This window comes from Centruroides sculpturatus, unplaced genomic scaffold, assembly GCF_000671375.1.
Source record: "Centruroides sculpturatus isolate CEXI.00-Female unplaced genomic scaffold, Cexi_2.0 scaffold1116, whole genome shotgun sequence".
NCBI classification, from domain to species: domain Eukaryota; kingdom Metazoa; phylum Arthropoda; class Arachnida; order Scorpiones; family Buthidae; genus Centruroides; species Centruroides sculpturatus.
In genome coordinates this window covers 1-13,890 of record NW_019385334.1, presented here as the reverse complement: position 1 = coordinate 13,890, position 13,890 = coordinate 1, and the positions used below count along the sequence as shown (strand labels likewise).

The window sequence follows — 13,890 nt, the reverse complement described above, 5'->3', positions numbered from 1 at the left end:
AGAAGATATGAAGACAGACAGAAAGTAACAATAAATAGGGTCATTGTATCTGGAAACTTTCAGAGTGGTCCTTGTATTATTAGGGCTCCTCTTTATTAATTATTCAGAAATGAATTATTATTATTATTGATCTGATTTGCTTTGTTACAGGAATTGAAGATCAAGAAAATTGGCATGGAAAACCAATTGGAGATAAAGCTGATGGTCAAATTAATGGGCTTCTCAAATTAATAACAAATAATGGAAGACCTAAAATTGGTCCTAAACCTCCAAGTGATGATGCTTCAGTTACTGATAATTCAATAATTACACTTTCAAGTCCTCCAAGTTATACTATTGGAGAAAAGGTTTGTTTTTGAAATTAATTTAAGAAGAATTTTTAAAATTTGAATTTAAATATTAATAAATATTTTAATATAGGTTGCAACACGTCTTGCTTATGGAACTGCTATTGCCAAATTAGGAAACAGTAGCAGTAAAGTGATTGCTATGGATGGCGATACTAAGAATTCAACATTTTCGGATAAATTTAAGAAAGCACATCCAGAAAGATTCATTGAATGTTACATTGCAGAACAAAACATGGTTGGAATTGGTATTGGATGTTCTACAAGAAATAGAACGATTCCATTTATTAGTACTTTTGCAGCATTTTTTACACGTGCTTTTGATCAGTTAAGAATGGGTTCTATATCTCAAGCTAATATTAAATGTGCTGGATCTCATGCTGGAATATCTATTGGTAATTATTGTATTTGTTAATTTATATTAAGTTTATTTTAATAGAATATTGATATTTTACAGTATAATTTGAGGATTTAAAAACTTGTACTAATTTTACTTGAACATGTCATCTAGTTGTCATCTTTTTGACCTGAAGAAAAGATCTTCAGGTCATATGATCTTTTTGGCCTATAATGGTATGGCATGTAATGTCTGTTGATATGTTTGTATTTATATCTAAATATAGGCCAATAATCAACAGTGTATGGTTTAATGCTATCTGGGGATATGTAGCAGTCCAAATGTCAGCTTACAAAATTTAGTTGTTTTAGGACATGCAGAAGAGATTTCTACAGAAAAAAAATTTAAAAATTTTTGTGATGAAAAGCTAATAAATGAGCTTTTTTATATTACAAATTTCATAAATAATTTTGTTATAATTTATTGCCTTACACTTTGCATGAGACAGTTTAGAACTTTATGGAAATAAATTTTATTTATCTTAAATAATATATTATCATCTTAAAGAGTATTAATTTTCAATAAAAGAATGTTTCAATAAGCAATGTTTTTGATTAAGAAATGTTTTCATTATATGACAAAAGTAATGCAATGAGAATTAATATGGATAAAATTTTTATATGTACTATTTTGGAAAAGATTGTAATTAATTTTGTCAAAATAATTTTTCAGTATATTGCTTTGTTAAATTTTAGGTGAAGATGGACCTTCACAGATGGCACTGGAGGATTTAGCAATGTTTCGCTCCTTACCAACAAGTACTGTATTCTATCCATGTGATGCAGTTTCTACTGAACGAGCTTGTGAGCTTGCTGCTAATACTCGTGGAATATGTTTTATTCGAACCTCACGTCCTGCTACTGCTGTATTATATAATAATGATGAAAATTTCCAAGTAGGAGAAGCTAAGGTATTTGTTTTATTGGCATGTGGAAACAACTTTTGAATTTTTCATTGTATACATTATTCAGAAAAGAAATAAATAAATAAATATATATATATATATATATATACATACATACACATACATACAAGATATGTGACAATTTAATGGCTGCATAGTGTCGCCTGTGACATAATTGTATCGAAATGACATGTGCATTCATGTGTGAACTAATAAGTGTGTAAATTTCAAGCTGATAGAGCTAGTTAATTAGCTATTGGGAAGGTAATAGTTATCTGCATATACTCTTTGGCATAAAGATGGATGACTGAAATTTAGAGCAACATATTAATATTAAATTTTGTATGAAAAATCTGTAGATGCACTACTGAAATGTTAGTGTGAGTACTGCAGAGATTATATGATTCCATTTGAAGAAAAAGTGTGATTTGACAAGTGCATTCATCATGCCAAGTCACAGCGCATCTGTGCGATACATTCTGGCCAAAAAAGCAATTATCCAATTAGATCATCCTGCCTATTCATCTGACTTAGCTTCCTGTGATTTCTGGCTATTTCCAAAATTAAAAGCTGTGCTGAAAGGACAAAGATTTTCTAATATAACTGATATCCAACAGAATGTGAGACAACTGCTCAACAGTATTCCATAAAATGAGTTCCAGGCTTGCTTCAGAAATGGGAACACCATTTAAGTCAGTGTATAGATGCACAAGGAGTTCTTTGAAAATGACAATAGTCACTAATCTACAGTTCCACATATATATAGTTTTTAAAGGTGCATTTCAGGAATTAAATTTTCATATCTTGTATATAATACTTATTTACTTACAGTCCAGAAAAATTTTTTTACAAATAAATGTGTGTTTATATTTATCTATTTCAATAATTGTGTTGTTGCATGTTAAAAATTTTCAAATTATATATTCATTTTATAATTTTAGATTGTAAGAAAATCAAATAACGATCAAGTTTTAGTTATTGGTGCTGGTGTTACTTTGCATGAAGCATTGAAAGCTGCCGATGAACTTTCTCAAGAAGGTATTAATATTCGTGTAATGGATCCATTCACATTGAAACCAATTGATGAAGCAGCTATTATTAAAAATGCTACTGAAGTTGGTGGAAGAATTGTTACAGTAGAAGATCATTATCCTGAAGGTATTTAGCAAAATCTTTACTACTGGTTTATTCTTAAAAATAAAAATAAAATGCTTGCTTATATATATATATAATTATTTTTTGATCTAAAAAAAATATAAACATAAATGATTTTTCTATTTCAAAAATATTTGTAAATAAAGTTTTCAAACAATTACCAGAATTTCAAAAATAATATGACAATTTTCATGGAATTTTTACAATAAAAAAATACTAGAAGCATTTGAAATAAACATGTATTGGAGTTTTAAACATAAAATGTGATGATAAGGGCAAAATAATATAGGAATAAAATCAAAATAATTAACTAATGCAAAACAAAAATGCTATATTTACACCTTGTCCTATATAGGACAAGATGTGATTTCAAGATCAAAATAAATAAAATTAGATATATTAATACAGTTCTGATTTTATTTCATTTAATCACAAATCAAATATCAAATGCACATAAATGCACACATCATCTCACAAAAATTACTTTTAAACTTTAAGGAAAAATCTTGTAAAATCAAGAACATAATTAGTTCATATAAAACTGGACAATCTGAACTTTTTTTTTTTTTTTTTTTTTTTTTTTTTTTTTTTTTTTTTTTTTTTTTTTTTTTTTTTTTTNTTGTTCTTTTTTTTTTTTTTTTTTTTTGGTCAATTCTTAAAGTCAAATCCATTTTCTGTCGATTACACTTAAGAGTTTCTCCGAATTCTGATTTCCATATAATCATCTGTTTTCACGTGGGAATGGATTAAAACTTATATCAGGTTCCTGTGTGATTTTGGAATTTCAATCTTGAATTCAAAAGCTTTGCTCTTCCTGTTGCTATTCATCATTATTCCTGACAATAAACAAGAACAATTCAAATGACCCAGATAAAATACTTTTGTTTTTAAACTCCAGAGGATGAACATCTGGTAAAAAATGTGATACACGGTTTACAAAAATTATTGCAAAAATGCAAAGAATCTTTTGCTTGCATGTATAGGACGACCTAGGTTTTGGAAGCAGTGAAAAATGAATAAAAACCTCGTCCTATATGCGAGTAGATATGGTAATTGATTATCTATAAACAATTATCTGAAATTATTTTTTGAAAATTTAGTTTGATAAACTGTAACTTTTTTTCAATTGAAGAATCAAAGTATTTCATAAAATAAATTTTTGCATCTTATGTTTTAAAATATTTTTGATTTTTCACTTTTGAAAATTCTAAAAAGTACTTTAATATTGTATATATTTTATTCATTATTGAACATTTTGAGATTTCAGTTAGAATATACTAAATTCAAATACAAATTTTTAAATTATTTAAATTTTAAATTTTTTTTTTATATATTTACAGGTGGTTTGGGTGAAGCTGTTGCATCAGCTGTTTCAATGCAGAGGAATATTATTGTAAAACGATTAGCAGTTAGAAAGCTTCCTCGTAGCGGTCCACCTAATGTGCTCTTAGACATGTTTGGCATCAGCAGCAATTCTATTAAAGAGGGTGTTAAAGAAATTTTGAACCAATAAATTTGCATTTATACAGCATCTGTTTTTTGCACTAGGTATATTTATTAAAATATTTTTAAGTTTAGAAATTATATAATAATTTTCTATTGAAATTAAAGTAGGATGATTTAAAATAATCTTAAATATCATTTTTTTTCCCCTCTTCTTAATCTTTAAATATTTCATTATTAATAAAAATTGCTTGAAGGTTGAAAAGTAAATAACACATTTTAAAGTTGTTCATTTGTAATTTAATAATAATTCTGATATTTTTTTTAACTTTTAAGCAATTTAAATTCTAAATTTAAAAATTTAAATTGCTTGACATTTTAAAAAATTTTATTTTTACTGTTACAGTATTATTTTTCTTCAAATTTGTATTCTTATTTCTTTGAAGAAAAATTAATAAAGATTTTGATCTGAAATATATTTTTTGGATATTTGTTAGACAACTGTGTTTTTTGATCATTAATGCTTAACTTTTTCAACATATGTAAATATTATATAAGAATCACAGAACATTAATAAAAAATATATTATATTTATAAATATTTTTCTTATGAAAAACACAAAATTACAGTTTAAATAATTTGAAACATATACATTAAAAGGATTAAATGTTTTATTTGATATTTCAATTTTCTTTTACATAATTATTACAAAATACAGTAGATTCTTCTTATTGTCAATTTATTGTACCATGTGTAAGTGTTGTTGTTAACCTCAGACTCACTCATTTCTATTATATATTGACTAAATTAACCTGTGACATTTTGGTTTAATGCCCACTTTTAATTTACCAAATTGTACGTGCAGTTTTTGACCAGGACCAGATGACATAAGTGACAGTAAGCACAGGACAGCTATCGGTTTTTTTAATTTTTATAATAAAAAACCTAATAATTGTAATGTCAATGTTGTTAGGTAAGTGCATTCTGAGAAAAAAATAAGAATTTATGAGGAATTGAGTCTAACATTACAGTATTTTATTTTCTGAGGTTGTTATATTTTGTTTGTTTTCTTTTTATTTTAGGAAAATTTTTTCTTAAGGGCAAAAAATTTACACCTTCCATTTAAAATTATATTAAAATAATGACTGACCTGGAATTTGTTTAAATTTACAGCACCATTTTGGTGAAACTAATTTAGCACTTAGAATATTCATTATATTAGGTTCTTTGTGTATTCTGGTTAAGACTAATTTTTATTCTAAATAGTTGAATGTATTATTTTAATTGTGACTTTGTTAACTTTTCATTTCAGATTGGTGTATAAAGATTCTTCTGTTCCTATTGCTAAAATGTTTATTGTGTCCATAAAATATTTGTAGGGATCAAAACTTTGTTAAATTTGACAAAACAACAAAACATTTGACATTCCTGAATTATGGAAATGGTTATAAAATGCTTTTAAACAAAGATTGTAAAAATCATTTGTTGCTAAATAAAATATTTTGCATTGAAATTGTTGTTTTATAATCAGTTTTAAAAAAACTTTCTTCTATCAATTGTATTTATTAAAAACTACTATGAATTTAAAAAAATCCCTAAAGATCCTTAAATAGAACATTTGTGTTTATTAAACTTCAAAGAATATATTTTTTTTCTATAATATATAATCAATCACATTCAAACACAGTTAAAGAATAAGAAATCTACATGTAATAATAAACATTACTATTGTGTAGTTCCATTATCAGTTAGCTATTGAAAAAATAAGTACAGTAGAATAATACTAATCTGGTACTTTGCACTCTGGCATGTTGTTCGTGTTATGAAATAGAATTCCTGCTGAAACAGCAATACTTTTGCAAAGATTACGAGAGAAAGTAGTTAAGGCTAGGATAGGTGCAAAAGAGACTCACTCACTGAAAATTGTTCTTAAGCAATAACTTTTTTGATAAATACATAATAGTGTACAAAAGTACAATCTAACATTACAATACTATATGTATTTTTTTTCTGTGACTGATTATTATTATATTAAAAGGTTTAATAATGCATGTTATAGCAACTTGTATATGTTACATGTTTTATAAACCTATCCAGCCACTGGCAAATCCAGTAATCCAACATTGGCTGTTTTTAATGGTGCCAGATTAGTGTTTCTACTGTATTATAAACAAAGCATTTGTTTTTGATAAGTGGTTGATTAATAATACAACCATCATACAACCAGATAGGCTATGTTGTTAAGGCATACACCTACTGGCTCTGGGAAATCCTGGATGGTAATACAACCAGGAATTTTCAGGAAGCTGGTCAATTCCGGATATGTCATGCCACCCCATTGCGAATTTGGCTGAACACAATGCCCATGGTGTGAAGAGTAAGGAAAAATAAATGTTTAGTAAATTATTTAAATCTTATATTAATATTACTGATTAACAACATATATGTTGATCAGTTATGTTAATAACTGATTAACATCTTATATTAAATTACTGTATAACAACTATAGTTGTTATATGGTAATTTAATGCAATAGTAATTAATAGTAATTTTAATAGTAAGTTTTCAAATTTAAAAAAATCTTCATTACCAAAAATTATTTCATATGTAAATTTGAAGTCATTCACTTTGTGATCTATTTTCCAACTCCTATTTAAATCTAGATCCAAAGCTGCTAAATTGGGACTTGATGAGATGACTGAATAAAAGTATAACTATTAACAGCTGGTGAGTAGTCTTGTGGATAAAACTACTAAATAATCTTGGGTTTGTGCCTCGCCAACAGACTGGCCATGTAGAGTTTACCAGGTTTCGTTTACATTTGTAACCTAAACAGTCCAGTTTCCCATAGTCCTGGGAGACATTACAGTACCTCTCAGCAGATCACCCATGTGTTTGTTATTGCCATAAACTAAACCAAAATTAACAGCTGGTAAAACTATGATGATGATGATTTGATGTTTATCAATGATTCTGGATGATTAACAGTTTTGCAAATTTTATCAGATGAATCTAGGTATATTGATAGAATCTTATATTGGAAAACTTTTATTTATATCAAATTAAATACTGTGTCAATAACTAATCTAGAATATTGATATTTGATCATTTTTGATATTTATCAAAATGTTTCAGTTATCGTGATATTGAAGGAACTTCTGTATCTAGCCGATATCAATATCAAAATTTTGGTGTAGCACAACCCTATACAGAACAATATGGATTATTGTGAATCCAACTTTATCAGCCGTTAATATTTTTATGGATCCAGCTTTTGAGTGATAAATGGTCCAAGTTGGCATGGAATCAGGATTTGATATGAATCAACTCCATAAAGTTTTATAGATGATCTATTCCATAATTGTTGGATCCTGTTCCTGACCATCCAGGTGTCCATTGGGAAGATGATCAAGTCCATGATGCATTTGTTATCTTAGTTCGAATTGCAATACCTTATTCAAGGCCATATTTATACACCTTGAGGAGCATGGAGGCTGATTTTGCCAACCTATTGTTGATACTGATAGATAAAAAATTGATGATTGAAGGCTGGCTCTCCTTTCCATTCTCCCCATCCCTCATCCCAAAGAACCCAAAGGGGAATAGATTAACTCAAAAATAAAAAATATTTGAATAGCTATAAGAAGGAGTGTATGGGGTGCTTAGTTTTTTTTTTTTTGTTTAACTCTCCACACTGTGGGCACTAAGAGGGCCTCTTTTTGCAAGCCCATTATGGGTTCGGCCAGGCCCACAATGGGGCTGCCGGGTGGTGAGGGACAGGGCCCGACATATCTGAACAGACCACCCCCCGAAAAATTCCTGGGGATTTTTCGACCCGTTCGGATTCGAATCCGGGTCCCCCAGAGCGGTAGGCTGCCACCTTGACCACTCGGCCATCTGGCCGCTTAGGGGTTCTTATAGTGCTGCAGCACTCCTTGATACCAAAGCAATCAGTTTTGTTACGTTTAAATTAAAAATAAATATAATAAAGCATATTGCATGACTTCAAACTATTCTGTACGCTATATTTCATGCATTTCCTTATGCCATTCATTCCCCCGAGAAATTTCCGGGGGTTTTTGAGCCGTCCGGATTCGATCTCTGATCCCCGGTACGCTTAACTACTCGGCCATCTGGATGTCTATGTCAAACAACTATATCATCTATAAAAGACTCGAACCGATTTTCCCGAATTATTTATTTATATTATTAATATGTTTTTCTTATAAATTCATTTTTATCATTCATTTATTATTATTGTTCATTTATTATCATTTATTATCATTGTTCATTTATTATCATTTATTATATTGTTACAAAATTATCATCGTAGTGATAATTTTGATGATAATTTTGTAATAAGAAAACGATAATTTTGTAAGAAGAAAATTTTTTGTGGAAGGTTGGCAACACTGACGATTAAGTAGAACCCGCCATTTTTGGAAGTAATTTACCGACGAAATGAACATATTTTTGTGTTTATGTTTATTGTTATACTATATTAAATAGTTTTAAAGTAAGTATATTGGCATGCCAGTATATTTGTGAAATTCAAAATAAAGCTAACGAAATATTAGATAAGCAACGCTTCCACGAAGACTATTAATTAATAATCTAAGTTTTTAATAAAATATAAATTTTAGTAGTGTAATGTACACTTTACGTCATTTTGACGTCATTTCCTATCAGAAAAACATCAAAATGACGTTTTATCTTAAGGATCCAATGAAAATTCATTTTTAAAAGGAAAAAATCTAAATAACCACGTGTTACTCTGTGCTACTTTTCTGATTATTTTAAGTTCTGAATTTCATTTTATGATAGACAAAATCTATGATTAGAACTATCTCTTTTGGTAAAAAGTAACCCAAAATTAATTATTGATTCTTTGTTAAAATGATATTTTATATCATTGACTAGACTATTAAAAGTTTATGTATGGTTGGGTTGTCTACATTAGCACGTTGTATAGAAAAGAGCCTTAAAAAGCCTCTTTTCTATAGAACATGCTAATGTAGGTATTAATTTACAACCTTACGTGCTAATGTGCTATCAACTAGAAACATGGGATGCAACTATGAACAAAAACTCAAAATCATAAATGGATAGTAGTTGACTATGACCCCAGATTGAGCATGGCTTATGAGATTGTAACCAAACTATTAAAAGTTGCTTCTTTGTTACATTTGACAGTTCTTTTCAAATGTTAAATTTATGAAATATCTATTTCTTAATATTATCATATTTTTCTGAATTTATGTTTGCTTCTCATGCTGAAATATTCCTAGCATAGGAATCAGGTGTCATTCTGTAACAATGGCATATCCAGAGTTTTAAGAGTATGGTGTTACTCAAGGCATATGTATCCTGCCATTTTTTGGAGAATGTTACTCAATTACCTTAGAATTATTTTAGTTTTACAGTTTAGTTCCAATCTTAGCTAACTGTAATTGTGCAATATGCATTATTTTATTTATTTAAAGTAATAAAACATTTCTTTGGTATCTAGGTGTGCTGAAGCACCAAAAGCATCCCCTGGATACATTGTTGTTCTGTAATGCCATTACTTTATAATTTTAGCCATTTTGAATACATTGACGATCTTATTGCTAGGAAATCCTTTTACGTTTGATTTGTTTTTACACAGACTTTGGGAATTGTAAAGCTTCACATTTTTTTTTAACAAAAGATGAACTATATACAGGAATGAAAAAAAATATTGGTGCACCCTGTATTTTTGAATTTATAGTGAAATATAGATAGAATAAAGTAGCTGTTTTCAAAATAAAAATCATATATACATAATTAAGAATAATATAAAGTATATTACAAAATTTTAAAGTAAAATACCATGATGATATGTTGTTAAAAAATTGATGAAGTTTTCTACACATCAAAACAAAGGACAAAAGTATTGACACAGTTGAAGATAATACTAAAAATATATTAAAATTTATATTTTGTAATAGTCCTGGTTCTTAATAATTGCTCTTAGTCTCTCTGCCATTGAATGCACTAGTTTTTCCATGATTTCAGAGGAAATTTTTTCTCATTATTCAATGAGAAGTCTTTGAAATAATCTAAGTTGAATCTCTCTTGTTTCCTCACTCTATCATCAATTTGTTTCCATAAATGTTTGGTAGGATTCAAATCCTGAGATTGTGGGGTATGTTTCAGAGTGTGAGGTATATGATAAAGTAGTCATTGACAGACAATATGAGCCATGTGTGTTTATGGTCATTATCATAACAGACATAAAAGTCATTGTCCAAATTTAGTTTATTTGCACTTTACTGAAGATTTTTCTTGAGGATATTTAAATACATCATTTTTATCTGTTGTACTGCTTATGAATACAAGTTTTCCCACATCAGTAGCCGACATGCAACTCCAAACCATCACACTACAACCCCTATGTTTTATTGTGGATTGAACATTCTTTTCTTGCAACTCTGTGGTTTTCTTCTCCAAAGTACGAGGGTTGTCCCAAAAGTAATTCACAGCGCACTCTAGCAGGTATTGTAGGCAACGTAGACAGCTGATCAAAGTGTCAGTGTATAGAATGAAGTCTTATGAACACATTGGTATCATATGGTAGTTTAAAGAAAAAATGCCAAAAATTCGAAAAGACAATGAGAATAGTCTGTCAGGTCGGATTTCAGCAATTGAGCAATGTGCATATATTCTCATCAAAACAGTGTGTGGTAAAAAGTGTCTGAAATTCATGCCGCATTAAAAGAAGTGTGTGGAAGGTTTACTTTGAATCGTAGCACAGTACAGAGGTGGCACACGAAGTTTCAAGATGGTCGAACAAGCATTGAAGACGATCTGCATGCGGGGCGGCCGTTTACTGTAACAGCTGACAATACAAACACTTCAATCATTGCAACGTTGCTCAATGAAAACCGGAGAATCACAGTAGGAAAAATTGAGGCAAAGACAGGAATCTCAAAAACGAGTGTGCATCGTATTTTAACACAGGTGCTAGGCAAATGAAAGGTTGCAGCGTGGCGGCAGCCAATCATCAAACTTCTCAAAAAATACGGCTGGGAATAGCTCCACTACCTGGCTTATAGTTCTGATCTGAGCCCACTTGACTTCGATCTCTTTCCCAAGCTGAAGGAACCCCTTTGGGGGGGTGTTTTCCGATGCTGGAAGAGCTCCGAAGAGAAGTGACCTGACAGATTCGGATGCTGAATAAGAAGAGGACACTAAACAGAATCCAAGCACTTCTGTGCCGCTGGCAAGCATGCATTGATAAAGGAGGGGATTATTTTGAAGGCCTGTAATCACTTGTATCTTCTTCAATAAATATTTTTCGAGTTAGAGCCAACTGTGCATTACTTTTGGGACAATTCTTGTAAATTTTTTCCATTGTTACAAATTAAAGTGAATTTATTTTCATCTGAAAACAACACTTTAGACCAAAATGAATTATCTTTATATGTTCTTTTGCAAAACAAGCTTATTCTTTCAATTAATTTTACTTATACAGTAATACCTCAGTTTTTGTTGACTTCAGCTATCATCAGTTTCAGTTTTTGTTGAAAAATTTATCTTGGATTTTGTTGACCTGCCCACATGACCTCACTGCTAATTTTGTGAAAAGGGAGACCCGTGTGTTTTTCTGTTCATTGTGGCTTTGTTTCTCATTGTGTGAGCATTACCCTGCATATCTAGCCAAATAATTCCATTGCTTTCCTTTTTTTTTAGCTCCATCATGAGACCAAAGAAAGTTTCCAGTGTGAGCAGCCCTTCGAAGAAGGTCAGGAACACGATCAAATTGAAGGAAATCATTGAAAAATGCAAGAGCATTAAGATTGCTGAAATCAGTTGCTTTTATATTCATTTATATTAATTTCTTATTGTTTTTAGTATTAAACACTATATTTATTCTCTATAAAATGTATTTTTGGTATATATTTTGGAATGTCTAGAACAAATTAATTGGATTTACATTGATTCATATGGAAATTATTGCCTCGGTTTCTGTCGGTTTTGAATTTTGCCGATTATTTATGGATGGATTATTGACGAAAACTGAGGTATCACTGTATATGGTTTTCTTCTGGTTAATCTCATTCTATAACTAGCATGATGAAGGATTCAGCAGACAGTTTTCGGATGAACCACCTTGTTGAAATCTTGGTTTATTTTCCAAGCTTTGAGTTGATTTAAAATGCTTAATTGCATTTTTTACAGTAAACCTACTCTTTTTAACTGTTTTTCCCAATTTCTGAATATGATTTGTTAAGACTACATAAATGTTCAATAATTTTTTTCTTCTATTGTTTCAGTACCTCCATTATTCATTTTGGTAATAACAACTAGATTGAAATAACAATAATTTTCATACCTGATAAGGTTAAAAGAAACATTGAAATTCATATATTTACCATACTGACCATAAAAAATGACATGGATAAAACTAATTTGCTTAAATATCATTACTGCCAATACTTTTGTCCATTCAAATCATGTATATAAATATACTATCTAAGTTTTCAAAGCCAAAAATACATAAATAATATTTTTGTTTAGTGTTATTATGTGATAAAAAACATCTAATTATTATGTGAAAATTTCACAAGGCTAGAAAGTTTTTTACTATTAAATTTATACAAGAAAATTTAAGAAATGGCTGTGCATCAATACTTTTGTCCATCATTGTAACTGTCTAAATATTCTACATCTGTTGATTATTAAGAGTCTGCTACTTGCAGTTTGGAATTATCACAAATCAATCAACTTCTTGTATTTCCTTCTGCAAAATTTTTGTTGTTNGCTTCTCTGAACTCGTTTCCGATTTCCTTCTCTGGTTTCTCAATTGAGCATCCAACAGTAGTCAGTTAACATACTGACATCCCATTTTCCTTGGTAATGTCTCTCGATATCACGGGCATCCTGGTGAAATCTTTTACCCTGTTCTTAACTGCAGACTCCCAAGTTTTTGGGAAAATAGTCAATATGGGAGTGTAAGAAATGAACTTTTAAGCTCATCTTGCATCCTTGAACTTCATACACTGCCAGCATGCATTGTACAATGGTTTTGTAGTCAGGGTCCTTGGTATTCCCCAAAAACTTATGCACTACATTCTTGAAAGGGTTCCATGCTTCTTTTTCCTTTTCTCCCATTGTTTCCAAAAAGAGGGAATCGGGTAAAGATAAAGGGGATGTTGACTTTTCACTGTGTATTCACTACAAACATAACAGGAGTTGTTGGGGGAGAAATTACACATCTGCGAGCCATATTCCAGAAATAAAAATACAAGCACAGTAGTGTTCGAATGCTAGATATAAACTGAGTGTGGCATTAGATGGCCAGCGAGATACCAAAATTATTTAGCTTGTTGAAACATGATGTAATCCAACAGCAGGTTGTTTATATTTATTCCTAGTATCCCAGATAACATGTCAAAACATGCTCAACCTCACCAGTAATATTACTCACTATCAACTTTTAACCTGTTTCTACACGATCATGCAACCTTCCTCCTAACGCTAAAACTACTTAACCCACCTCCCCTACCATTACTCTCTTCAACTATTAACATTTTTTATTTATTTATAGTTAAGTCCAGCTATAATTTATATAATTAATGTGAGAAGTCTTCATTTTAAGGCCATTTTTTAAATAAATAAAA

The 13,890-nt window shown here is 29.8% G+C and overlaps 1 protein-coding gene across 1 annotated transcript in view; it reads left to right on the top strand.

The window, feature by feature from the left end:
- The window catches only part of LOC111637765 (transketolase-like protein 2), a 29,139-nt gene extending 23,380 nt beyond the window's left edge, over positions 1 to 5,759 (top strand). The window contains exons 9-12 of the mRNA XM_023383335.1: positions 1,440 to 1,654; positions 2,590 to 2,806; positions 4,144 to 4,351; positions 5,559 to 5,759. Coding sequence (XP_023239103.1) covers positions 1,440 to 1,654; positions 2,590 to 2,806; positions 4,144 to 4,316 — 605 coding nt within the window. The 3' untranslated portion in view covers positions 4,317 to 4,351; positions 5,559 to 5,759. The remainder of the gene's footprint in view (positions 1 to 1,439; positions 1,655 to 2,589; positions 2,807 to 4,143; positions 4,352 to 5,558) is intronic.
- The last annotated feature ends 8,131 nt before the right edge of the window (positions 5,760 to 13,890 follow it).